General features: G+C 46.2%; 9 protein-coding genes across 9 annotated transcripts; 5 read left to right on the plus strand and 4 right to left on the minus strand.

The window, feature by feature from the left end:
- Positions 1-1,045: 1,045 nt before the first annotated feature.
- On the minus strand, positions 1,046-1,941 carry EV420DRAFT_1715790 (uncharacterized protein; the record flags this gene model as incomplete). The annotated part of the gene is made up of 7 exons (XM_060479685.1): positions 1,046-1,142; positions 1,193-1,263; positions 1,311-1,394; positions 1,434-1,509; positions 1,559-1,633; positions 1,698-1,735; positions 1,894-1,941. 7 exons carry the CDS (start codon positions 1,939-1,941, stop codon positions 1,103-1,105), a joined length of 432 nt encoding a protein of 143 aa, XP_060325726.1. The 3' UTR covers positions 1,046-1,102.
- A 1,892-nt stretch (positions 1,942-3,833) lies between these two features.
- Positions 3,834-5,113, plus strand: EV420DRAFT_1715793 (uncharacterized protein; the record flags this gene model as incomplete). The annotated part of the gene is made up of 6 exons (XM_060479686.1): positions 3,834-3,945; positions 3,996-4,037; positions 4,090-4,322; positions 4,378-4,456; positions 4,508-4,812; positions 4,862-5,113. The coding sequence occupies 6 exons, from the start codon at positions 3,834-3,836 to the stop codon at positions 5,111-5,113; spliced, it is 1,023 nt and encodes a 340-aa protein (XP_060325727.1).
- A 788-nt stretch (positions 5,114-5,901) lies between these two features.
- EV420DRAFT_1767770 (uncharacterized protein) lies at positions 5,902-7,336 on the minus strand (the record flags this gene model as incomplete). The annotated part of the gene is made up of 5 exons (XM_060480935.1): positions 5,902-6,055; positions 6,104-6,176; positions 6,224-6,422; positions 6,475-6,677; positions 6,728-7,336. 5 exons carry the CDS (start codon positions 7,334-7,336, stop codon positions 5,928-5,930), a joined length of 1,212 nt encoding a protein of 403 aa, XP_060325728.1. The 3' UTR covers positions 5,902-5,927.
- Positions 7,337-7,688: 352 nt separating this feature from the next.
- Positions 7,689-11,496, minus strand: EV420DRAFT_1484041 (uncharacterized protein; the record flags this gene model as incomplete). The annotated part of the gene is made up of 23 exons (XM_060470038.1): positions 7,689-7,844; positions 7,879-7,930; positions 7,973-8,019; positions 8,078-8,140; positions 8,356-8,427; positions 8,481-8,562; positions 8,589-8,628; positions 8,705-8,767; positions 8,822-8,860; positions 8,931-9,001; positions 9,048-9,086; positions 9,147-9,205; positions 9,263-9,283; positions 9,351-9,363; positions 9,444-9,504; positions 9,626-9,651; positions 10,224-10,236; positions 10,324-10,500; positions 10,642-10,748; positions 10,799-10,916; positions 11,118-11,242; positions 11,299-11,365; positions 11,409-11,496. 23 exons carry the CDS (start codon positions 11,494-11,496, stop codon positions 7,689-7,691), a joined length of 1,599 nt encoding a protein of 532 aa, XP_060325729.1.
- A 4,192-nt stretch (positions 11,497-15,688) lies between these two features.
- EV420DRAFT_1252702 (pseudouridine-5'-phosphate glycosidase) lies at positions 15,689-15,923 on the minus strand (the record flags this gene model as incomplete). Its single annotated transcript, XM_060466742.1, has 2 exons — positions 15,689-15,741; positions 15,788-15,923. Coding segments are annotated over 2 exons (189 nt in total), but the record flags the coding sequence as incomplete, so codon positions are not given.
- A 317-nt stretch (positions 15,924-16,240) lies between these two features.
- EV420DRAFT_1570366 (Molybdopterin biosynthesis MoaE) lies at positions 16,241-16,942 on the plus strand. Its single transcript, XM_060474253.1, has 3 exons — positions 16,241-16,394; positions 16,522-16,710; positions 16,799-16,942. The coding sequence occupies exons 1-3, from the start codon at positions 16,250-16,252 to the stop codon at positions 16,885-16,887; spliced, it is 423 nt and encodes a 140-aa protein (XP_060325731.1). The 5' UTR covers positions 16,241-16,249; the 3' UTR covers positions 16,888-16,942.
- A 3,186-nt stretch (positions 16,943-20,128) lies between these two features.
- EV420DRAFT_1484043 (uncharacterized protein) lies at positions 20,129-20,848 on the plus strand (the record flags this gene model as incomplete). The annotated part of the gene is made up of 4 exons (XM_060470039.1): positions 20,129-20,192; positions 20,244-20,326; positions 20,516-20,548; positions 20,597-20,848. The coding sequence occupies 4 exons, from the start codon at positions 20,129-20,131 to the stop codon at positions 20,846-20,848; spliced, it is 432 nt and encodes a 143-aa protein (XP_060325732.1).
- A 2,213-nt stretch (positions 20,849-23,061) lies between these two features.
- On the plus strand, positions 23,062-23,460 carry EV420DRAFT_1570383 (uncharacterized protein; the record flags this gene model as incomplete). The annotated part of the gene is made up of 2 exons (XM_060474254.1): positions 23,062-23,084; positions 23,209-23,460. A coding segment is annotated over exon 2 (187 nt), but the record flags the coding sequence as incomplete, so codon positions are not given.
- A 1,398-nt stretch (positions 23,461-24,858) lies between these two features.
- Positions 24,859-25,698, plus strand: EV420DRAFT_1276588 (uncharacterized protein; the record flags this gene model as incomplete). The annotated part of the gene is made up of 3 exons (XM_060467969.1): positions 24,859-24,918; positions 24,969-25,144; positions 25,197-25,698. Coding segments are annotated over 3 exons (738 nt in total), but the record flags the coding sequence as incomplete, so codon positions are not given.
- Between the last annotated feature and the right edge of the window lie 327 nt (positions 25,699-26,025).

The raw sequence follows: 26,025 nt of genomic DNA on the forward strand, positions 1-26,025 counted from the left end.
GATTCTATACTTGGCTTTCATCATTTGCAATGATTCTGGAGCATATTATCTTGATCCCATAGCTAGTATCATGAAGGTGTGTTCACAATCTTAAAAGTCATTATTTATTAAGCACCTTATGTAGGGAGTTGCACCCACACTCATTGTTGGCAGAGCAGCTGCAGGATACACACGGCCAACTGAAGAACATGATGAAAGTGTGACAGTGTCAACCCTTCATTTCCAGACATCTTTGCAATCTTCTCAACCTTCACAACCTTCCATGGCAAGCTTTCAGCACTCCACCATGCAGAGTGGAGTCCTTGAAGTGGACATTGAAGCCCAAAGGGAGCAGTCAGATGAGCTTGTGGTAGTTGTTGAAAGGACAGAATAGAGCTCATGGTGGACATCTGAAAGTCAGGGTGGGATGGAGACTAAATTTAGACTGTAATTTTTTGCTTGCTATCCTTTTTGATTATTGTATTCTCTACTTTATTTTTCGATCAACTATAGAGTATCTAAACTTCTGTAATCCCCTCTTTGCTTTGGATCTTTATACATGAACCTGTAGGACAGTCCTAAGGAGCCATGTTATTCCAGGATGGTCACATCAAGCAAAGATCCTTGAGTGCTATTAATCTCAAGGCGGAGCTGCCATAAACGGTCAAAAGCTATTACCTCAAATGGTTCAGTCTCAGATGTCTACTCCCATCATACATCGGAGACGACAAGCACTACTCCCCACCAAGCTCAAGCTTGCAACCTTCCAAATGCACCATCAAACCCAGGTCTGCTGAATACATCGTGAGTATCACCTTTGCTCGTTGGTTCATGCCTGACTTCATCCCAGCTGGGCGAAACGAAGACACTATTTGGTGTATGTGTCCAAGTCACTCTGACGAGGTCATGTATGACTCTCCGGTACATACTTGGGGAAGTAAAGCAGAAAGCACAGATTTGGAAACGAGGATACTTCGAGAGAATGGATAGCAGAGTGGAAAGCTGATGCATAACAAGTACAGGAACCTTTAATCATCAATCTACCTTCCATTCTTTTTGGACTGTGTCATCTTCAGTACTAACAAGTAGTTCAATAGACCACATAACTAGCATGAAAAAGATGTTAATCCAGTGCCACCATACTTGGAATGAATGATCCAACACTGGACAATGGATCAGCGATGTACCCCAAGTGAAAGACGACAAGACGCACAGAGGAGGTGAGAGTACAGTGACGAAAATCAACTGTCGATACGTCAAGAGTATCCGAGTCAACGTCAATGTCTGGAGGTGAGATTAGCGCAAGTATACACTCTGAGCTGCTCTCTCACCGGTCGATCTTCCCATCCATTATCAACGCCATCTTCATTGTCCCAACTATCGGCGCCGATACCCAGCAAGATCTTCGAAGCCAGCTGCAACACTGTCAATCAGTACAGCAAGGCAACCAGCACCGGTTTAGGCAGCGTGTTCGTAACAAAGTTGAGCAAAGTCTGAAGATGAGGAATCAGGTTTGGGAGGAGTGGAACGCTATCACGACAGTCAGCATTGGCTCCCCGAAGGATATCATGGAACATACTAGGAATACGATGGGTCCAAAGACAGCTCCTGGTCAAATCCACAAAGCCAGGCTGGAAGATTTGATGATATTCGTCTGCCTCAAAAAGAACCCGATGAACGTAAGAAAGAGCAACATGGTAATCGCAACTCCGAGAAACGTCGAGGACAGCGGGGAAGATGCAGCTGCAGGGTATGCCTGGCGAGTGCATGTAAGTCAGAACCCACGAGCGCAAGAAGCAAATGTACATTGACAATCCACCAAGCACTAGCCACATACGTCCCAGCAGAAGCAATCAACAACCCAAACTGATACATCTCCCCCTCCTCCACCAACCTCTTCTCCTAAAACCATACCTTGATACTAGCCAAGGCAGCAAATATCAGTGTAGCACTGCAAGTCATTCTGTACAGTTCAGCCCCCACGAAATCCCAGTATATTAGCCAACAGTACCTCCATCCATCCAGTCTCAAGGGCTACTACTAGCTTGTGTGTGGACAATGCTTCTTGAACTTCAGGGTAGATGCAGATGTCCAGAGGAGCTGTGTGGTGAGCTGTGCTGAACTGGGCTCGAGATGCAAGTCTTAATGAAATATTGAACTAAGAAAAGGTTGTGCAGCAACCAAATATAAATACCAACTCACTAGCGATGCATGCAACAGAGGAATTAAAAACAAGGAGCCAATTAGGAGAAATATTCCGCATGATGTGGCAACTCTAGACCTTGCCAAGAAGAAAGAGCATCGTGTTATCGAGCACTAACTCGGATGACTGACTCAGGATATTAATTAGTGACCATGTGGTTGACGCGTCACAGAGAGGAAATGGCTCCAGGGTAGAGTGTATCTATTTTCGATATTTTTATTTATATAATTAGCTGTAGATAAAAGCATGGTAATTAGAAGTAGGTAGAGAGCTTTCGAACCCCCGCAGTTGTGACACGTAGCAGAGAGCCTAGTGTGCAACCAAAGGAATTGTGTTTGTAGCTTCGAGTGAGAGAATATTATTGGATCTAGAATTATTTTGAGATGCTTGAGAGGTCACGAGGCACACCTTGCTCGCATGCAATGCCTAGCTTGATTCTGGACAGTAATTGATTGCGCTCAACTCGGAGAAATATTGTATTGTGATAACTTGAATGTGCATTTGTGTTTGCGGAACATGTTTGTGAATTCTGAGTTGTTGCAAGTGGCAGAGGTTCAAACCCTTTGGCTTGTCAATACTCTTTGAGGGTTTTTGGTTTATTCCCAAGTAGCATAGGCTCAAACCCTGTGGCTTGTGGACATGTTTCTGTGTTTCTGTGTCTCTGGATCGCATAGGTTTGAACCCTGTGGATCTACGAAAGGTTTTTGAAGTGTTTTCTGCTTAGAGCGTGAGGCTTTAAGTCATGTGTAGTTTGTTTGATGGGTTGTGGCCACCTGTGTGTTGCGCACAATGTCAATTGAGGGTTGTACGTTCTTGTGGGACATTTGTAGGCTTGTGAAATATTACTTTCGCCTCGAGGCCGAGCGATACATATCGCTCACCTCCTGTCCTAAAAGCATTTGGACTTAGAGAATTCTTTTGAGCTAGCACGCTATTATATCTTGAAGAGCACAAGACATCTTTTAAGTCTATTGTTATTGTGTGCTTGTATCACACATCTCCCCTGAACTACTGAGATTCTGTGTGTGTGTGAGTGTGAGAGTGGGTGTGTTTAGTGTGTCTACACTATCGCATTTCAAGCTTGGCATGCACAGAGCCTCTTCACTGTGCTTTGGGCTCTCATTTCTATATAATTTGCAAAGCTGGTACCCCTACAAAAATCTCTACTGGGACACAAATATCAGGATCCTTCAGTGTAGTGACATTCGGAACTGGCATCAAAACATTCCTAGATTGTGGAGTAAGACCTACTTAAGATTCACATCATGACAGAACAGGCTCATGTTGGTAGGTGCCTCACTTCAATGAACATCTTGATTCTCTTCCCAGATAGAACCTAATTCAACAGAACATATATCTGTGAAGCTTACAGTTTATGTAAGTGGCTTTCCTACAATAGAGGCTTTTCTCCAGAAATATCTTACTTTGAGTCATGTCAATGGTTGCACTTGCGAGTTGAAATGAGTTGGAAATGTCAATGTACATCATGGTTCATTAGCTCATTGAACATGTGTAAAAATCTCAGTTTGACTTGATACTAATGGATATCTTTGCAGCAGCCAATGAGCATGGCTATGTGCTGCACTGTTTATAACAGTAGGGTTGGTACATGTTATTCTCACCCACTACCCCATTTCTCTTACTTTTCCTCATGGCCACTCAGACAGATATTCCACCAGATCTTACTGACAATGACAAAGCTTTCTTGTTTCAATATCTTGATGCTATCCTGAACTCCATAATTCTCTATGCACTATTACATGGTGGGCAACAATGTTTAGCACCTTCACATGTAAGTGTTAATTGATGACAGGCATATACACTGGAATTCTTGCTGTTACATTGTGGAATATATGTGAGCCAGGGGCATCTCTATTACAACATCCAAGCTGACATGAGTTGTACAGTCATCAATAAACACCGGCTGATCCGACGAGCCTTGGTTGTCATTATTATTCTCCTTCATGCTCTCATTACTATTGATTTGGCTGCTGATTGGTCATTTCTATGCTCTTCATTCATTGAAAATGGGAAAAGTTTTTGGACTGTATTCTTGAAGCTTGACAGTGTGAACCAAGCAGTCTATTTGGAGGCAGGTACTACAGCCTCTATAAGTACCATTCTTGCAGACTCATATATTGTGTGCTACTTCACTTGTGATTATCTATGTCAGCTTACCATCTTTTCAACTCTAGATTTGGTGCTGTTGGATGGTCTGGGGAAGGCGCTGGCTTATTGTCCTGCTTCCAATCCTTTGCCTAATTTCTGCAACTGGTAAAGTATCCAATCTCATCTACTCTTTTCATATATTTAACTTTTGTGTAGTTTCAAAAATCATTGATGTATACTATGTGTACTTCATTGGATCTGACTTAGTATTCCAGACACTCTATGTACCCTTTGTCCTGGCAACAACATTATGGTGCACACTGCTCATCATTTTCCGCATTTTGACTGTTACTGGGGTCAGACATGGAGCAGGTGGCCGACTGAGAGTTTATCACCATTTTATTGAAGTGCTAGTGGAATCCTCTGCTCTCTATTCAATAGCTCTGATTCTATACTTGGCTTTCTTCATTCACCTTGATTTTGGAGCATATTATCTTGAATCTATAGCTGCTATTGCAAAGGTGTGTTCATGATCTTAAAAACTTGTTATTTATTAAGCACCTTGTGTAGGGAGTTGCACCCACACTCATTGTTGGCAGAGCAGCAGCAGGACACACACGTCCACATGAAGAACATGACGAAAGTTCAACAGTGTCTACCATTCGTTTCCAGACATCTTCACAATCTTCTCAGCTTTCACAACCTTCCATGGCAAGCTTTCAGGACTCCAACACCATGCAGAGTGCAGTCCTTGAAGTGGATATTGAAGCTCAAAGGGAGCAGTCAGATGAGCTTGTGGTAGTTGTTGAAAGGATAGAATAGAGCTCATAGCTAACATCTGAAAGTCGGAGTGAGACTGGAGACTAAATTTAGACTGTAATTTTTTGCTTGGTATCCTTTTTGATTATCGTACTCTACTTAATCATAGTTAAGCTATTACAAGATGGTTGCACCTAGCTAAACGCCCTTAATGTGCGAAGCAAGAAAGGAGGTGTTGGGGTTAACCGAACTCATCTTGTTTCTTCCTTGTCAAGATTCCACCCTGCGTTTTTGCCCTGCCATCTGGGAACGCAAAAGTTTGCAAGGACTGCCTTTTGGAACCCCAAATAATGGCAGGAACATCTTCCGATGCGATATCCGGAGAATATTTTGAAAGGCGAGGTAGCAGATTCTGGTGCATCACTCGACCACAACATACGTTGTCTTTCTGGTCTAATGAAGATCATTGGGTGCTACTAATCTCGAGGCGGAGCTGCTGTAAAACGGTCGGAAGCTAGATATCACCTTGAATGGTTCAGTCTCAGACGTCTATTCCCAAACAACAAGCACTACTCTCCACAAGCTCAAGCTCGCAACCTTCCAAATGCACCGTCGAACCCAGGTCTGCTGAAGACATCGTGAGTATCACCTTGGCTTGTTTGTTCATGCCTGACTTCATCTCAGCTGGGCGAAACGAAGACGCCATTTGGTGTACGTGTCCAAGTCGCTCCGATGAGGTCACGTACGACTCTGCGACACATAGTTGGGGAAGTAAAGCAGAAATCACAGACTTGGAAATGAGGATACTACAAGGGAATGGATGGCAGCGAAGCAGAGTGGAAAGCTAATGCATAACAAGTACAGGAACCTTTAATCATTAATCTACCTTCCATTCTTTTTGGACTGTGTCGTCTTCAGTACTAACAAGTAGTTCGATGGACCACATAACTAGCGTGAAAAAGATGTTAATCCAGCGCCACCATACTTGGGATGAATGATCCAACACTGGACATTAGATCAGCGATGTACCGAGTGAACCAGGAGAAGACTTACAGAGAAGGTGAGAGTACACAGTCACGAAAATCAATTGTCGGTACGTCAAGAGTATCCGAGTCAATGTCAACGTCTAGAGGAAAGATTAGCGCAAGGACATAAGTATACACGTTCTCTCACCGGTCGATCCTCCCAGCCATTATCAACACCATCTTCGTCGTCCCAACTGTCGGCGCCGATACCCGGCAAGATCTTCGAAGCCAGCTGCAACACCGTCAGTCGGTACAACAAAGCCACCAACACTGGTTTAGGCAGCGTGTTCGTAACGAAATTGAGCAAAGTCTGGAGATGAGGAATCAGGTTTGGGAGGAGCGGGACGCTATCACAGCAATCAGTACTGTCGCCTCTCTGAAAGGTAGAGTAGTACATACTAAGAATAAGACGGGTCCGAAGATAGCTCCTGGTCAAATCCACAAAGCCAGACATTGTACGCCATGAACAAAGCCAGGCCGGAGGACTCGATGATATTCGTCCGCCTCAAAAAGAACCCAATGAACGTAAGAAAGAGCAACGCAGTAATCTCAACTCCCAGAAATGTCGAGGACAGTGGGGAAGACGCAGCCGCAGGGTACGCCTAGCGAGCGCGTGTAAGTCAGAACCCACGAGGGCAAGTACTAAACGCACATTGACAATCCACCAAGCACTAGCCACATACGTCCCAGCCGAAGCAATGAGTAACCCAAACTGATATATCTCCCCTCCTCTACTAACTTCTTCCCCTGCTGCCCCAGCTTCTGGACCACCACCAAACTCCAGAGGCCCTCCAGGGCAATGAACAGCGGGCCCATGCATGTGAGTATGGTGCCCTATACGGAGGTGGCGAAGCCGAGCCATGGGTGGACGGAGGCGGAGAATGCATTGAAGCAGACAAGCAGGAGGAACAGGTGCATCGGAACATGGAGGAGCGAGAGCACGGGGGAGCCCCAGAAGAGGATGAGGGTGCCGTGAATGGTGGCATGCACGGTGAGGAGGAGGGAGAGCAGGAGGAATGTGGGCCCTCTCCAAGCCAACCTTGATGCGTCCCCCAACGATTCCAATAGTAGCCGGGACGTAACCCATGGATCTGACAATGTCTTCGAGGTCTGACGAGAGGGTGTAGTTGATCAGGTGGGGGAACCCATGGGTGACGAGGATAGTCTCGAGAGCGACGACAGGTTTGTGTGTGGATAAGGCCTTCTTGGACTTCGGGGTGGATGTCAAGGGGGGCGGTGTGGTGGCGGGCGAAGCGTGCATGAGTGAGGATGGTCATGGTTGGTGTTAAAGAGCGGTGTTCATGCGTTCTGAGCGTGAGAGGACCGGCGGACGCCACCATAATACATCACCATTTGCGGCAGTTGATGAGATGTCAGGACCTCGAGAGCGGGCTGAATGAGGCTATTCTGTGGAGAAATGGGTGCGCTGTCGCCGATAAAACTCTGCATGAGCCAGGTCCGCCTCCTTTGATTATGTAATCACTACACTCGAACATAATCTTGTATTTAGCAGAGTCGACCAATAGTAACTGTTTCAGTGTTACACCCTCACTTTCCTCCCTTGCAGGGTCCAAAAGAAATAGCCAGTCTTGGGACTTGCCCAAGACGGCTATTCAAAATACTGGGACCCCACCATCATTCCATGGGACCTCTCCAGGCTTGTCCGAGTGACTCTTCAACCAGAAACCGTCTCCGAGTCGCGCGCGCTGTGCCTGAATCCTCGCAAGCATGCCTGCACTCCCTGCGTGCACAAGGGCGTGTGCGTCCACCTGCACTTGCTCGTAAACTCAGATTTCCGCGCACGAGGGTGTGGCTCCGCAAGCGTTCGGACTCGAAATTCTTGGTGTTTTGGAAACTGCGAAAATGTGAGGTGAATGTAGATTAAAACGTCACGTACCTGGCTTTCCTGAGAACGACTTGGCTCTGCGGTCGTGTCTCACTCATCTGCAAGAAAACCCGCTTAAAATTCGAGCGGAATTAACAAAAAATAACCCAAACTCACATTTACCTTTATTTTCTCGATGCGTCTCTGCAGGGTTTTAGTCTCGAAAATTTCGTGGTCGAACTCGAACCCAGAACGCGTAAAAGTTTACCGTAATGATATCAAAAATACGCCAAATAACAACTTACCGCGTATTTGACATCGAGTCAAAATGGAGAGCGGCGGAAAGAGCTTGATGAGCGTGAGATCAGCTCCCCGATGTTCACATCCCTGCAAATCAACTTCTGTCCCTGTGAAAAGAATGAGAAAACAAAGAAATTTCCCACCAAACAACTTACCTCGCTCGCCGGAAGACGATACATATACTCCAAACCTAACAAGCCTTCCCGGCACATGTTCAAGCTCAGATCCTGGAGAAAGTCCTTAGTAAGGATAGGAAACGCGACTCGTCAAGTGAACATACCTTGCTCGCCGGACGAAGATGCATCGTCTCGGAGTAATCCTGGTCTTGGTTTGATTTCAGTATCTTCGAGCCAGTGTCAGTGCTGATAATAGTTTAGTGATGACTTACCTCACTCGGCGGATGGAAATACGTCGTCTCAAAACAACTCCTGCATTAGTAGGAGTTCGGCAGCTTCAAGCTAAAGTCAGTATATTGATTATTTATCGACAGGAGCAAAGGCTTACCTTGCTCGGCGGATGAATATAGGTCGTCTCGACGCAACCCTCGTGTTGTTTCCAGGTCAGCAGCTTCAAGACAATGTCAGTGATGATATTGAGTTATTGACTTGATTGAATACTTACCTCGCTTGCCGGACGAACATACATCGTCTCGGAGCAATCCTGGCCATAGTTTGATTTAGCTTCGAGGCAAAGTCAGTGCTGATAATAGTTTAGTTTAGCGAAGACTTACCTCGCCTCAGCGGAGGGAGATACGTCGTCTCGACGCAATCCTGGCATTGGTTGGATTTCGGCAGCTTCAAGCTAATGTTAGTGGTGATATCGAGTTATTGACTAACTGAAGACTTACCTCGCTCGCCGGATGGCGATAGGTCGTCTCGGGGCAATCCTCATGTTGTTTTCAGTTCAGCAGCTTCATATCGAGTTATCGACTCAAACGAACACTTACTTCTCTCGCCGGACGGCGGTACGTCGTCTTGGGATATACGGAGTTCGTGATGACAACAACTATGGATTGATATGTGAGCACATTTTCTTTAGACAAAGATAATAAACGGGACTTACATTAGCTAGCTGGATGGTCACCTATCATGTCTACATGATCTACAACAACCGAAGCTAGACTTGAAGGACAGTAAGTCACTGAGCTCACCAAAATCCCCGGCCTTGAATAAAGTAGCGACAGAAACTAATCGGCTGTTAGTTAGTTCAGTTCTGAAACTGGTAGCTGCAGGCCAATACTCACCTTGGAAATCTAAACACGCTCTGCTCCGCAAATTCTACGTGAGTTGACCCATCCAGGAGACCTAGAGGTAAGAAAACGACGTGAACGTCGCGTCACATGTCGTCCGTCACGAAAATTCGACGCTTGAGGCCGTCTGGAGAGCGAAGGATTCAGCCAAGGTATCAACTCAGCGGAACACGTACCATAGCTTTGCGGTACTATCAACACTCTAAACCCAAGGTCATGAGCATAAGAGCGCACGATAGGAAGGGGTAAAATTTACCGTGGTGGTGAGAGGAAGGAAGTGTACACCACGTGGTTGATCAAATGTCGTTGATCCCGATATGGGCATCAACGCCCATAACTCCACCCCATATTATTAACCATCGAGGACAAGTGGGAGGCAGCAGGGTGCGCTGATTATATGCCAGATGGCGTAGAGGAGAGAGATCAGGAGGAAGGGAAGAGTGGGAGACGGGAGGTTAAGTTGATGGAGGTAATGGAATAAGAGGGAAACGGTTTGACAGGCTGTCGGCAGGACTCGACGACAAATTCACCAAGAGAAATCAACAAGATCACGGGGGTGGAGACGCGACAACGGGATACTTTGGCGGCTGGGACACCTGTCAAAATCGCTGAACTTCAAATATCTTGATGGCACCAAAATTACATCCCCCATTTTTAAGAAGCGTTCAAAACTCGAATCCACCTTCGAAACATGTATGCTATTCCGAATAAAATACGAATACAACAGTGTGTAATCCTGTCACTCAAACTCGCTATAGAAATATGCTCGAATACCCGAACGTCCTACCTGCAGATTTCGCGATCAAATGTCATGGGTGACTATGTGCCCGAGTCATGAACGCGTGTGTCTAGATATACAAACAAATAAACGTACGCCGTTTACTCTTCCTCCCTGGTCCATGCCAACAGTCGCCATTCTTGACTCCGAAGCACGTCCAGCCTGCACCTCTCCCGAAATCTTGAAGTTGACCGAGTACCACCGATTCAGACTTAAATTTCCATCGTGTTCTCCAATCCCCTGCTGGAATATTTGCACAGGTTCGAGAAGATCCTTCCAGGAAAAGTGAGTCAACAGAAAAACATGAAACAGACACGCACCCACCACAGTTTTCAGGTATATTCAGCTCCATATCCCCGTACCACAACGATGAAGGTCACTTGGATTTCCTGACCGACTAACTCTCAAGCTTACCAGCTTGTCTCTCTCGCTCAACAGCCTTCTTAGACTCCCCAGTTACTATCCGTACCCTCGCAAATCCGATATGACCCATTTCGAATGTCCGACATTGAAACAGCGAGCTTCCAAGACATCCGGTGAGCGGCGGGAAAATTTCTCAGAGACGGCGCACCCGACATCAAACAGAGGATCCCAGGCATTGAGCGCAGCAGTCGCTTTGGTAAGACGCGTCTGACCTGGCGCGAATACAGTGGACCCGACGGGATTCAGACAGCCGGCGGGATGTGCAGCTATAGTCGCCTCATCTCAAGATCATGAACTCGAATTCAAATTCGACCTTGACGGCGGCGCGCCAGGGGATGATTTTCTCTTGCCGTGATCAAGGCTTCAAGTCTGACATGCAAATCCAGGGTCCTCCGACGCCATGTTCGGAGCCACTCTAAATGGATGGTGAGTAAACAAGTTGATGGGTGATTGACATGGTTACTTACCAATGTCTTCTACGCAGTCTGCGTGATATCCTGCTCGACGTGAGGATGCAGTGCGCCACCCCCAAGAAAGTACGCTTGCGAGTCTTCGAATGCTTGCCGTCGCCCGGGTTTCATTCCTTAAGTTCCTATCCGCACTAAATTAACAGTGAGTCATTCCAAATTGAATTTTGAGGTCGCTTACATTTGAGGACCGTCTAATCCAGGGGCAATCGTACTGCTGGCTGAGAAACTCCGAGTGATCTTTGTCGCTGTAAGTCTGGAAGCAATTAATCTTGGTCGACTAATGGGTACCTGGAAGGTTTGCCAGTTTCTGAGCTTGATGCCGCTGTTGAGCAGTCAATACTGAGTCATACACGATAGAAGTATGTTCTCGATCCATTTTGGGTGCCATAAAGTGACGTTGATTCATAGAGTCCCATTCAAAATGAACCCGGTGATGAAACAAGAGAGATCTTGGCTCGAAACAGATCTTCTCGTGAGCAATGGTAAGTCAAACCATTGAAATCCGGCTTGCGATCTTTAATTCTACGGTTTCAGGGACTTGATGTAGAAATATGGGCCGGCATCTGTGGGAGAAGACGAGATAAATAAATGTTCAGGTGAAATTAGGTACCGGGAATTGAGGTAGAGCACGGGAAATTGATTCTGGGTCTGTAGGCGTCAACAGCTTCGATCCACAGGTGTTAGATATACATGTAGCGTGCTTATTTTATTGAATAAAACATAATTTCCGCAATACTTGAGTGAACAAATCAGAAATGAACTCATTACACGTTCATATAACAGAGACGACGCTTACTTCCGGGCTCATGGGGAAATTTGTTCCAAAATCCGGCCTAGTTGACTACCCACTTCACTAAAATCAAATTACCCCGTTGTATATCTTATATCCAAGTGTTAGTCATGTCATCTGTAGCCTAGAAGCAAACAAAACATACTCAGAAACGTTACATGTGTCCAGCAAGCGGGACATCGGAAGGCAGCCCAAAATCGAGGTATATGCTTTTGTACCGGCACCGTATGCGAACAGAAGTTTGCGCCAAGTGTATCCAAACCCAAAGCATCGGTGGATCCAGGATTTGCCGAAGTTATCCAAGGTGAGAGGTCACGCTCATGCTACTACGAGACTGACGTGAAACAGTAGAACGTCAGACGGGAGACACTTGCCTGACATGCATGATGCGCAACTCTGTTGACATCTTCGATCAAAAATGCCTCCCTCTCGAAATCTCGAACATTGCAAGTCCCCTTCGAGGTCTAGAGGGTGAAAAGTACACTATCAAAAGTGAATTGAGGGACGGGAAAGACGCGAGGCGAGGTGGATGGGCGAGAAAAAGAGGAAAGTCGCGAGAGCACGTGGTTGACGCGATCTGTGAAGTTATTAAGTCGCTGACGCTTATTCTCTCGCCACCGACTCGATTCTTGCTTGTTTCGCTTAGCCTGCCGTCCTCCTCCGCATCTTCAGACTTTCGAACAACCTCTATTTCCTACGACGTACTTCAAAATGCTTTACGTTTCCTTTGGTGCCAACCGAATGTCGTATGAACATTGAATTCTCCCGAGACTAGAAACCAATCACTTGCTATCTCGTTTCCATGTTAGTTTTACAACATCTTCCATTGTTCAAAGCTCACTGTTTATTCTTTCGACAGGTGACATTTTTCGTTTCATCTACCGCCTCACTATCAGCCGGACATGCTCTACTCGAGTCCCACCTCTCAACGCCTTCACTACAACATCGATGACGTCGGCGAGTCCTTGATTTTCGTCCATTTTCGAGGACTGCGGTTCATTTTATGACGTCGTGTTTAATGGGATGCTATTGGTGAGTGAACTTGAACTGGTTCTGAGAGTAAATTGTGCTGAGTCTCATGCTTGTATTCGTTCCAGGTCTAATAATGTTATTCTTTGAGGAATTTACGCAGCAGGGCCCTCATGATTTGCTGCATGGACCGGAAACCAACATCGGTCGACATCGACATATAACTGGCAAGACGTCCATCCATCCCGATGCCTCACATATGTTCCCATCAAAATGTCACGTCGATTCCTTGTATTCACTCTGAATTTCAGAACTTTCCTGTCATCACCACACGTATAATTTGAACAACCTTTGAATCCGGTGTTATTCGAATTTCGACCAGTTTCGAGTGCGGGGACATTTGCGCAGCCGGGTACAAGAATTGAATGGTATTTCGCCTATCACCGCACTCTCAGTATCGTCTCCGATATGGTGTTTGCCAAATGATTTCCAAGTGCAGAGCTGTCGTGCTATCAGCTGTTTTTCGTGTTCCTCGCCCGATTCAAGTTCTGGAAACGGGTACCAGCAATTCGAAATGTATGTATCTTGACCTTAATTTATTAAAATCCGATCCCCAGTTTCCTAGCCCCGAGGTCATTTTGAGTTTCGTTGATTTGCTGATTTCCCAATATGTGACTGGTAGCACGAGGATACGAAGACATCGAGCACTGGTGCGTATTTTTCAGGTTCGGTTTCTTCGGGAGTGACTCAAATTATATTAAATTTATTCAAGAGCGTTGATTTATTGTTTGCTTGATCAGTTGATCCACGCAGAGCGAACACACGAGTACAAAGGTGTACTCGATGGAACACGGCACGGAGGCTGGCAAGGTATCCAGTGCATCCGATCACCGCAAGTCAAGCGAAGCATTCAAGGTTTTTTTCTTCCCAGTCTAATCTCAGAGTTGGAGCTGACAGGATTACCCAGGAGACGAGGACAATGAATATCATTATCCGAACTGTTAATCTACGAAGTTCAAAGTCGCTGTATGTCAAAGTTACCGCACGCCGGAAATAACAACGTTGTCAGTCAGAACCGATCAACGTCCGATGTCTGCTTTGTTATCCTCTCTTCGTGTTCTCTCCGGGTCCTTTCAAACTTGAAACTCCACGCCGTTTCGGATTGGATTCCTTAAGCGGGGTCGATTTTGGGATCGAACTCCAGCGCCCTGCTTCATTCCCACTTCTCCCCTTCGTCCTCCCCTCCTCTTTTGACCTCTACTTCCTCACTCTCGACTCTGCTACTACCTAGTACGCTCTCGCTGGGTGCACGGGCCGGACTGCCTTAGTGCTGGCCTTGTGACTGTCACGCTTTCATCTTGATTGCTGCTTCATCGTCGAGCTCAGTGGTGAGCTCATCCGTTTTCTTTTTCTTTGATTTTATCCTCATAGCTTGTTTGGTAGTCCCTTTGCCATTGTTGTCGATCTCGATCTCGAAGATGGTGACGCGGTTCTCCCGCGTTCAAAAATGCAGAGGTAAGCTTTTTCCCCCTTGTGAGTGCCGTTGCCTTTTGTTGACGAAAATCCTTATCCGTAGCTATATATCAATCAATTGCATTGGTAGGACATGGGGCTGCTGGTGCGTGTATTGTCGTTTTGACGAATTTCTGTATTCTCAACTGCCTAGGTTTTTATAACCTGCCGTCTCCTCGAACAGTCGATTGACGCCTCTTGCCAGCCCGTTTTCGCGTGCAACATATCCCATAGTACGCCTTCTCAGTATCCTCTCGCTTGTCTCTGATGCCGTCATTTTAGGGTGAATCGACACGCCATCGACACATCCCCGACAAGCCCAATCAAGAGATGCCAATCTACCAACACCAACACGACCACCCACAAGCTCTACAGTCATGGCAGCTGTCCCGCCAACACTCGGCAAGCGTAGTGCCCCGGCTTGAGTCACAACGACTATTCAAGGTCCTTGTCTGTTAGTGCGACGTTTTCGCTGTGAATGAGGGGTTGATGGTAGTGTTATTGGTGTGGGATTTGAAGGTGCGTTGAGTTTACAATATTTTTTCTTTTTCGTTAGTATTCTAACAAGTAGGCTATGTACAGTGCGTGCACTCCCACCAACACCTGCGGCAGAGTCGTCGCACCCGGTGTGGATGTGTATCCTGACCGAGGACGAGCGACTTCTCTGCACTGACTCCCGCCCTTCAATACTTACGAAACGCGGCGCAATGGCTCAATTTATGACGACGAAGGATGCTGTGAATGAAGGCATGCTGGTATTATCAAGGTGTATTCACTTTACAAGGGTTTGCCGTTGGTATTCTAACAAGTAGCTTACGCAGAGTGCGCGCGCATCCACAGCAACACTCCCAGTCCGCACCCGCGAGATGGAGCTACCCTGTGAGGTTGTGCCTACTTGTACCCAAACACCGTCCTGCACGACGCCGGCTCTCCTTTCCTGCATTGCCTGGCATTGACACGATACGTGGCTGCCTGGTGAGAAGCTGTGATCGATGCGGCAGGCATGAGAAACGAAGGATGGGGGCCGACGGCTGACGATGGGAGGCGGGACGGGAGGCGGCAATTGCAGACGGACGAAGGGAGGTGCATGACGGCAGCAGGTCGATGCGGGCGGAGGGCGGATAGTGCATGAAGGGAGAGAATTCAAATTGAAGATGGCGGAGGAAGGTGATGTTGGCACACGTAGTCGTAGGTTTTGTACGCGTAGACGAGTTTGAATATCAGTCCGGAATGCATTTGTCGCGCGAGTTGGGGTTAATGTCTGTTGGGGATACATGGCAGCGTGTGTGGGTGAGCATACCTTGATTCCAGCCATAGCAGCGAATGTCAGTGTAGCACTGCAAGTCGTTCCTGTACACAACTCAGCTCAAACCCAGTAATCTGCCTTTAGCCGTACCTCCATCCATCTTGGCATCAATCACAGACGCGACATCCCTCCTCGAAACCTTGACAACCCCAGAATTCCCCTCCCTATCTGCCAACCTCTCAAGCTCATGTCTCTCCAAGCCAACCTTGACGCGTCCCCCAATAATCTCAATAGTAGCCAGGGCGCACCCCCGTGTATCGTATGATGTCTTCTAGGTCCGACGCGAGGGTGTAGTTGGTCGGGTAGGGGAACCCGTGTGTGATGAGGGTGGTTTCGAGGGCTACTATGGGTTGGTGTGTGGATAAGGCTTCTTCGGCTTCGGGTGGATATCGAGGGGAGCGGTATGGTGGTGGTGAGGGGCCGTGCTGTACCGGGCTCGAGAAGCGAGTCTTCGAGCGAGGCGTGCATGAGTCAGGATGGTCATGGTTGGTATTAGAGAGCGTTCATGCGTTCTGAGCATGAGAGGGCTGAACTATCGGCCCGGTCTCAAGCATGACAACTCCCAACACCTCCATAGACATCGCTCTAGACGTCCCAGGCGGGGTCTGCTCGATAACTTCACAGCCTCTGGACGTTCAGCAAATTGTCAAATATGTAGGCCCGGACAATGCTGCGGGCGCTACTGCCGTTTTCATTGGTAAGGTCGACTCGCTCTTAGCTTGGTTCTGATATCCTTATACTACTGCTCAGGCACTACGTGAAATTCATTCAAAGGTTGGTAGGAGCTCATCGGCACTATGGTGAAATGCACATCTATGTGCTAGGAAGAACCATTACACGCCTTGAATACCAAGCTTATTCGAAATTGGCTATCAAGACTATGGCTAGTATAATTCAAGACGCACGACAAAGCCTAACGTGCTCGGAGCATCACCCAGAATCTCAAAGCTCCCTCATTCATTGCGTCGTTCATCACCGGATTGGTGTCGTTCCCGTTGGAGAACCGTCAATAGGTACTGGCACAATCCTCACCCATCCCTTCAATACACTAACTCAACCCCCACTGCCCGGTTATCGCCGTCTCCTCTCCCCACCATAAAGAGGCCTTCGTAGCATGCGGGAGGATCCTCGAAGAGGTGAAACAAAAAGCACAGATTTGGAAACGAGAATACTACGAGGGAATTGGATGACAGCGAAGCAGAGTGGAAAGCTAACACATAACAAGTCCAGGAAACCATGAATCATTTAAGGTACCTTCAGCCATTCTTTTTGGACTGTATCTAATGAGCCCATCTGTGAAGTCCTGTCTTCTTCATCGCTCAACGAGCTGGTATCTCCCCTCGTTCGCCATCCTTTCCGATCTTTTCCAGGTGCCTGGTCATTCTTCTGTGTAACTTGATTTAACTTCCCTCCAATACCATCGCGCCATGCCAACATTAGCCTTGATATCTATAGCTCACCAGCCTATTCCCTCCACAGTCTTGGCCTGTGTCACCATCTTTGCCAATCTCGGCATCCAAGTGACGGCTAATGAAGAAACGACGATGGAAACAAAGATGAGTCGACTCATACTCGGATACATTGCGTAACGCCCTGTCTCTGGAGATGGATCGAGTACCGGAAAGCTCCGGAAGAGATCGGGGATCTTTAAGCTCATTGTGGGGTATGTGTTGTTGTATTCTCTTCCCTCCCTTTTCCGATCGATGCCCTATTTCCAGGATAACTTTCTCCTATCTTATATGACCGTCCTTCTGGCTCTTATTTCTATATGATTTGCAAAGCTGGTATCCCTATGAAAATCTCTACTGCGATTCAAATATCAGGATCCCTCAGCATAGTAATGTTCGGAACTAGCATCAAAACATTCCTAGATTGTGGAGCAAGATCTGCTTAAGATTCAGGTCATGACAGAACAAACTTGTGTTGGTGGGCGCCTCACTTGGGTTAATGAGCATCTTGATTCTCTTCCCGGACAGAACCTAATTCAACAGAACACATATCTGAGAAGCTTGCAGTTTGTATAAGTGGCTTCCCTACAATAGAGGCTTTTCTCCGGCAATATCTCACATCGAGTCACGTCGCACTTGTGAGTTGAAACGAGTTGGAAATGTCAATGTACACGATGGTTCATGAAGTCACTGAAGACGCATGAGGATCCTGGTTTGACTTGATACTGATGGACATCTTTGCAGCAGCCAATGAGTATGGCCATGGGCTGCACTGTTTATAATGGTAGGGTTGGTACATGTTATTCTCATAACCCACTACCCCGTTGCGCTTGCTTTCTCTCATGGTGGCTCAGGCAGATATTCCACCAGATCTTACTGACAAAGACAAAGCTCTTGTGCTTCAACTTCTTGATGCTTCCCTGAACAACCAAATTCTCTATGCGCTATTACATGGTGGGCAACAGTGTTTAGTGCCTTGACATGTAGGCATTAATTGATGACAGGTATATACACCGGAATTCTTGCTGTTACATTGTGGAATATATGTGAGCCAGGAGCATCTCCACTACAGCATCCAAGCTGATGTGAGTGACACAGTCATCAATAAACACCGGCCAATCCAACGAGTGGCCTTGGTTGTTGTTGTTATTCTCCTCCATGTTCTGATTACTATCTCTTTCGCTGCCCAATGGTCGTTTGTATACTCCGCTGTTGCGACTGCAGCCTATTTACACATGTAATTTTGCAATCTAGAGTGTTTTACATGCATACTGAGATATAGTGAGCGAGCGGACTAAAACTACGCGTCGACACTAATGCTACGCGGTGCAATGATATGGAATATAACTTATGGCATAAGAAGCAACGGGATTCTAAACAGGACTTAGTCACTGCACTGTACCTGATGGGCATGCATGATGAGAAGGCCAAACCCTATACCCAATGCCTTAGGCTCTAACTTACAAGCATGCTTGTGGGAGCTAGATAAAACCTTGAAGATTGCAGTGACACTGAGAGTACTTAGCACGCTCGCTAACTGTGATGTGTCGTACCTGAAAATCCAGGGAAATCCTTAAGCGAGATAACAGATATCACCGGCACGAGCTTGGGCAATGGGCTTCAGCCCAAGTCTGTGAGCCCGCGTTCCATTGTTCTGAGTCCCATTGTTCGAAGACTCACTTGTTGCCATGTCTACGAGAAGCCTCTGTGAATCCAAGAAAGAAGTCCTGAACGACATACGCCAGAACTGATAGTTCCGTGCGCCTAGACCTGTCGGTCGCTAGAGAACAAGCCCATGGGTGTCGGGAGAGCACCTCTTGGCACGTGTTTAGCGAGCTCACTATAGAAATGAGACTAAAACTGGGAAGTCCAACTCGGATGCCCAGTAAGGCGGCAGTGGCAACGTGCTACGCATGTAGGAGTCTGGGTACTGTGTGATGTTTGTAATTCTAATTCCCCTGTAGTATAAGTAGGCTGGTTACAGTAGGTAGAGGCAAAGTTTCGAGCCCTTGAGTTCCCATGCACGCGTTGAAGGCAGTACTGTAACAAAGGATCAGTTTGTGACTTCGAGCTGTGCATAGAATTAGCGAGCTCACTCAGAGAAATATGAGATACCCTTTTGATAAGACTTTTGAGAACTTAGTCAGAGTGAATACGAATCAGTGACGCTGTTTCTGTTCTGTTAAGTGTGATAAGTCTGTTCGGAGAATGTGTTGAAGTGGAAATCTGAGATCTGTTCTGTTCTGTTCTGTTTCAGTCTGTTCTGTGTCAGTTCTGTTCGAAGTTCCATTTCTGAATCTGTTTTCCGAGCGCTTCTGAAGTGTTCTTGAGTTGAGATAACCTGCTGGAGTTAGTTGGAGAACCCCTACATACAGTTGTGTAGCAAGTGGGCTAAGTCAGTGCTTGCCTGTGGTGTTCTTTTAGCGAGCTCACTAAAGTTTCAGCATGTATTGCCTCTGTTTCTGTTGGGATCAGTGTCCCTTGTGTATTATAACTCAAATCTGCCTTGAAGGTTGCGTTGTGCCAGTGAACGACCTTCCTGTAAAAAGTTCCTAGACTTAGGAATTCACTAGAGAAAGCTTAGCTTCACTAAGAGTGCTGAGAATAAGAGAAACTCTTTGAGATACTGAAGTATAGTTGGATCACATTAGAAATAATCGCTCCCCCTAGAACTTATGAGGGTGGTTGTAGTTTGTGTAGTTGTGTGAGTGTGTGTGTGGGTTTTTGAGGTTCGCCTTTTAGCCCACTCACTATTTCACAGGTGCCCACAGCCAGCCTCATCACCGCATTCATTGAAAATGGGCAAAGTTTTTGGACAATATTCTCGAAGCTTAGCAGTATGAACCAAGCTGCCTATTGGGAGGAGGGTATTCCAGCCTGTATGAGTACCCTTCTTGCAGACTCATATATTGTGTGTGCTACTTTGCTGGTGATTATCCATGTCAGCTTACCATCATTTTGACTCTAGATTTGGTGCTGTTGGATGGTCTGGGGACAGCGCTGGATTATTGTTCTGCTTCCAATCCTTTCCCTAATTTCTGCAACTGGTAAAGTGTCTGATCTCATCTATCCTTTTCATATACTCAACTTCTGTGTAGTTTCAAAAATCCTTGATATACATCATGACTACTTCAATAAAACTGACTCAGTATTCATGGTGGTCTACGTATCCTTTGTCCTGGTAACAACATTATGGTGCACACTGCTTATCATTTTCCGCATTTTGACTGTTACCGGGGTTAGACATGGAGCAGGCAGTCGACTGAGAGTTTATTACTGTTTTATTGAAGTGCTAGTGGAATCCTCTGCTCTCTATTCAATAGCTCTGATTCTATACTTGGCTTTCCGCATTTGTGGTGGTTTTGAACAGTATTACTTTGATGCCATAGCTGCTATCATGAAGGTGCGTTCATGATATTAAAACTCATTATTTATTAAGCACCTTGTGTAGGGAGTTGCACCCACACTCATTGTTGGCAGAGCAGCAGCAGGACACACACATCCACATGAAGAACATGACGAAAGTTCAACAGTGTCTACCATTCATTTCCAGACATCTTCACAATCTTCTCAGCTTTCGCAACCTTCCATGGCAATCTTTCAGGACTCCAACACCATGCAGAGTGCAGTCTTTGAAGTGGATATTGAAGCTCAAAGGAAGCAGTCAGATGAGCTTATGGTAGTTGTTGAAAGGATAGAATAGAGCTCATAGCTAACATCTGAAAGTCGGGGTGAGACTGGAGACTAAATGTTGGGATTTGCAACTTCAAGCTCATACTGGAAGATTCCTGAAGCTTTGGCTTACTCATTTGTCACGATACTTAGATATATTTAGTACTTTTGGTAGAATATTCTAGATACTTTGTGTAGTATATAAGGAGCTCATTAGGAGCTCTAGTAGCTAACAATTTGGTATTATACCTACTGCAAGCCTCCCACTGCAATAATTCCAACACTAAATTTAGACTGTAATTTTTTGCTTGCTATCCTTTTGATTATCGTACTCTCTACTTTATTTTTCAATCAACTATAGAGCATCTAAACTTCTGTAATCCCTCCTTCCCTTTGGTTCTTTAGGCATGAGCTTGTAGGACAGTCCTAAGGAGTGATGTTGTTCCTACATTTTCATGAATATAGGAACTCCAGAGAATGTACCCATAACCTAAGCCATACTCTGTTCTCCATTGTCACCTGACTCAGGTGTATTTTGCAGTGTGTCAATTGGGGAAAGCTTGCTTCGAGGATGCATCATATTTGGTGTAGCATCGTAGAGGAAGCATATATTACAAGACAGCTACACCTAGCCCTGAGTAATGTGTGAAGAAAGAGGAATCGGGATTAGCTGAACCCAGCTTGTTTCTTGCTTTTGTGCAAGATGTCAAGCTCCTGCCCTGCGCTTCACCCCACCATCTGAGAACTTGAAAGTTTGCAAGATCCACCGCCTTTCAGAACTCGAGCTAGCATCTTCCGACGGGATATCTGGAGTTTGATTCTACTTTCCCTTAACGCATACTTTGCTATGCTCGATATCACCTTCGATGATTCACTCTCATCCACAACAGACGTCTACTATCCCAGATCCCTGGCAGACAACAAGCACTACATCCATCATGCATCAAGCTCACACCCCTCCAAATGCACCATTGAACGTGAAGATGTTGGTATCATTGTGAGTAATCACCTTTGCAGCTCATCCATGATCGTGATCGTGAATCTTTGTCTTAGTGTACGTGTCCAAGTTTGAAATTTAACCACCCAAAAGTGCCGGTGGACATGCCACGAATCAAGGATTCTCCTCAGTACCAGTTTCCAGATACAACTTTGCGCCGGTGGTTGGTGCAGGCAATATTTGGGACGAAGTGTATGCAGTGCTCAGGGTGTGAACATACTCAGGGGGGTGTTAGTCACCGGCCCGTACTTTCTCCTGACAATCGGAGGGCAGGATGGTATGATTCTGTATATGACACTGGGTGCCCAGCCTTGCATATTCACGTCTGTCACACCGGTGAGTACGTGTTAGTCTTGTATGGGACATTGATTATCTGAGGTGATCCAGGCATGGAATGATGTCAATCTTACATGACTCACTGAAAAGATCAAATTGCCACTTGTATTGTGAGTTGAAGATATTAGCTGCTACCTCGCTTTGATGTTCATTATCCTCAACTTCAAGTGGACACGTACGAGCTACAACAGCAGGATCATTGTCTCTAGACAACTGCCATCCATTTGTACATGGAAAGCTCATAGTACGTTAATTTCCCCTTTGCCTAGCCGAATCGTGACTCACAGACGGACGGACTCTAGTTCATGCACAATGGTGGAATCGTCGATTTCCACCTGATCAAGCGAAAGTTGCAGAGTCAACTGCCTGATGTCGCTTTTGGCATGGTCCAAGGCAATACAGGCGAGTCATACCCAAAATTCCCTCCATTTCCCAGCTCACGCAGCCCATTAGATTCTGAATGGGCCTTTGCACTCTTTCTATCAAAGGTAACCTGAATTCTATGGCTGTTGTTTTTTAGTTTCTCATCTCCAGCCAGCTTCCAGACCCGAACACCATGACCTTTAGCTCCCAGACATTGTGAAAGGCAATGCTTGACACGATTGCTTCCTTGAATACCTTTGCGGAAGAAGCTGGGATCACTGAGGTGTGCTCGATGCTGTTTCTCTTGAGGTTCATGGATCTGATTGTGCTGTTTTGCTAGCTGAGTCTTATGAACTTTTGTGTGATGGATGGGGACACTGTTGTTGCTACATGGTATATCTCATTGTGGAAAGATGAAGCAGCCTCCCTGGTAAATATGCTTTGCTAAGCTCTATCCAGTTAATGACTGATGCGATCGCAGTGGTTCTCGTCTGGCACAACATTTAGTGAATATGCAGATGGCGGTCATTATAAAATGTTGAAAGCTGACAAGCGAGAGAACATAATCATGGTCCATCCTTTTAATTGTTTGCGTAATTTACATATCCTTCCAGACTGCGAGCGAACCACATACGTTTGAACGAGGTGAGGACTGTTTCTGTGATTCACCTATCGTGCTTATCCTCATTCCTTAGCTGATTGGATGGAAATAGAAACCAATACCATGGTCATCATCATGCCCAAGATGAATCTCTTACAGACACCGATAATCGACCAATTTTACGTCACACCTTCAGATCCTAATTCTGTTCGAACTACCGAGTTTGCACGAGAAAAGGGTTGCTTACGCCTCAGAAAGAGCTATCTTTGCCATAGATTATATAGAATAGTATATTGTTGTTGTTGTACATACAAATTGGAATCTCACTAGCAATTACCTGTGTGGGGCATGATAGTTGATCATTACATCCAACTGTACGATGAGTCAGCAGGAATGTGATTAGAGCTATCTTGCGAAGAAGGGAAAGAGCACAAGTTGTCCCGTTTCCGTTTCTTGAGGAGCGGGCTGTCATCATTTGAATAGCTAGCGGTGTTCCTATTGCAATGAAGTCAGTCAAAAACGAAGCTTTCCTCTTCAAGTAGGGTGAGATAAACTTACTTGGAGGGAGAACCATATCCTTTGATCTAGAGCGCAATGATGGCACAAACGGCAGTCCCAAGTACATGACTTTGTCGAGTTCGATCTCAAAGACCTTGGCAAGACCTGTCTTGTCATGAATGATACTGTGAAAGAGGCCCGAGAGCTTTCAGTCACTGGCCCGGCGAGGAGAATCCTTAGTGTCATAGCGAATGGGAAACCATAAACCCAGAAAATAGCAGCGGCAGTTTCAGGCTGTTGAATTTGAGCCAAGGTAGAAATGCTTGTAGCTCGAGCTGGTTCTCTGGCACAACGTCTCTCTCGAGGGTTCAGGACACCTGTTTCGGGGAGACTCGGGGAAGACGGTGTGAGAGTAGAGGCACTTGTGCTTGGCCTGCTATCAGATACATCAGGAAAGGCAGCGCAAGGGGAGGTGAGTAAAGAATGTTCTTATGCTTTGGATTGAGGGCGTCTCCTCATAGTAGGGGCAGGCAAGTTTGTTCAAACATTTAATATATCAGTATTGGAGCGGAATGAAGGGGAGAGAAATAGGTTGCAGTCGTCTGGGAATGCGATTGAAAGCCATGACATCGATTAAAGGGATACAACTTGTTTACATCGCGGGCTGCCACCCGCCGGTAGGTGCAATTTGCAATCAGTAGTTCTAGCACATCTTTGATGTCGTCGAGGGTGTCGAGGGAAGCTTTGTAGGGCAAAACAAACTCAGATCAAAAGATGCAAGGAATAGCTTGGTAGGGGTAGTACACAGGAGGAAGGGACTATTTTGGAATGCCAGCAAGAGGCATCGTGGTAGCAGGAAGTTTTGAGAGCATAGTGGATGTTGAACATTGAATGTTCAGATTGACATCAGTTGACAAGAGGGAATTTACCACGGCCCCTGTTGTAGTCATGTTGATCATGATTCTTTTGTCCCGCATCGACTGCAGTGGCATGCGTGTACCGACAAGGCTTTAGACGCGAACATGTCATTTAGCCCTTGGATTCTCTGGAGCACACTCTCCCATACTGCCAGGTAACGTTTCTTGTAGCTGACCTAAACATTTCTCAACCATGTTCGCAGACTTTCCACCGCCCTCCAGATCCTCATCTTCCTCTCTCTCACATTAGCAACACTCTCCAAACCTGCATTCCTCCTGCTCTCTCTCCTCCTCATCATACATGCTGCCATCCACGGCACCCACATCCTCTTGGGTTACTCATTGCTTCGGCTGGGACGTATGTGGCTAGTGCTTGGTGGATTGTTAATGTATGTTTGCTTCTTGTGCTTGTGGGTTCTGACTTACATGCACTTGCTAGGCATACCCTGCAGCTGTGTCTTCCCCACTGTCCTCGACGTTTCTTGGAGTTGCAATTACCATGTTGCTCTTTCTTATGTTCATCGGGTTCTTTTTGAGGCAGACCAATATCATTGAGTCTTCGGGCTGGCTTTGTGGATTTGACCAGGAGCTGTCTTCAGACCCATCTTATTCTCAGTATGTACTACTCTACCTTTTGGAGAGTTGACAGGACTGATTTTTGTGATAGCGTCCCACTCCTATCAAACTTGATTCCTCATCTCCAGGCTTTGCTCAACTTTGTTACAAACATGCTGCCTAAACCAGTGCTGGTGGCCTTGTTGTACTGGCTGACTGTGTTGCAGTTGGCTTCAAAGATCTTGCCAGGTATTGGTGCTGATAGTCCGGACGATGCAGAAGGACATTCAGTTAGGACTTGGATCATCACAGGCATATGCACCACCACCGAGAGTGAACCCAGTCACACCAATCCCCATTACCCTCCCTCCGAGTACGTTCACACCCTGAGTAAGCACCGCATAGACGTCATCCCAAATATTACAAGCACCAACTACCACCGTCTGTGCTGCAGAGTCGTACATGACTGTTACGGTTTATTCATTTTTCTTCGTATTACTCAGCTTGATTACTCATATGCGATTGCCACAGACAGTTTCTCACATACTATTATTAGCGTATCCAAAGTGTATTTAAGTAGAGCCTCAGCTGGTCTAAACCCCAGCTTCGGCTAAGGTTTAATCTACCCAACATCGAACTCCTTGTTTCGTGTCTATCTGTCCCCAATTGACTTCATTTATCACCTTTGACTTACTAGAGTATCATCCACCGAAGTGCGAGTGGTGATCCTAGTTCGATCTAAGTTGATTATAGTTGGTTGATAACATTTAGCCGAAGCTCGACACACGTTGCCCAGTGTCACGTCAGAGCACAATATGCTGCCCAACATTTTCCCAACCCTACTTCTTGCTGTGGTACTGGTTTGGGTGGTACCCTTTGTGCTACTCGACCCAACCTTCCCAATCCTGACCGTCATCCTTGTGGTGGTCATTATTCGGATT

Source organism: Desarmillaria tabescens (genome assembly GCF_030435595.1).
Source record: "Desarmillaria tabescens strain CCBAS 213 chromosome Unknown EV420scaffold_47, whole genome shotgun sequence".
In the NCBI taxonomy this organism is placed as follows: domain Eukaryota; kingdom Fungi; phylum Basidiomycota; class Agaricomycetes; order Agaricales; family Physalacriaceae; genus Desarmillaria; species Desarmillaria tabescens.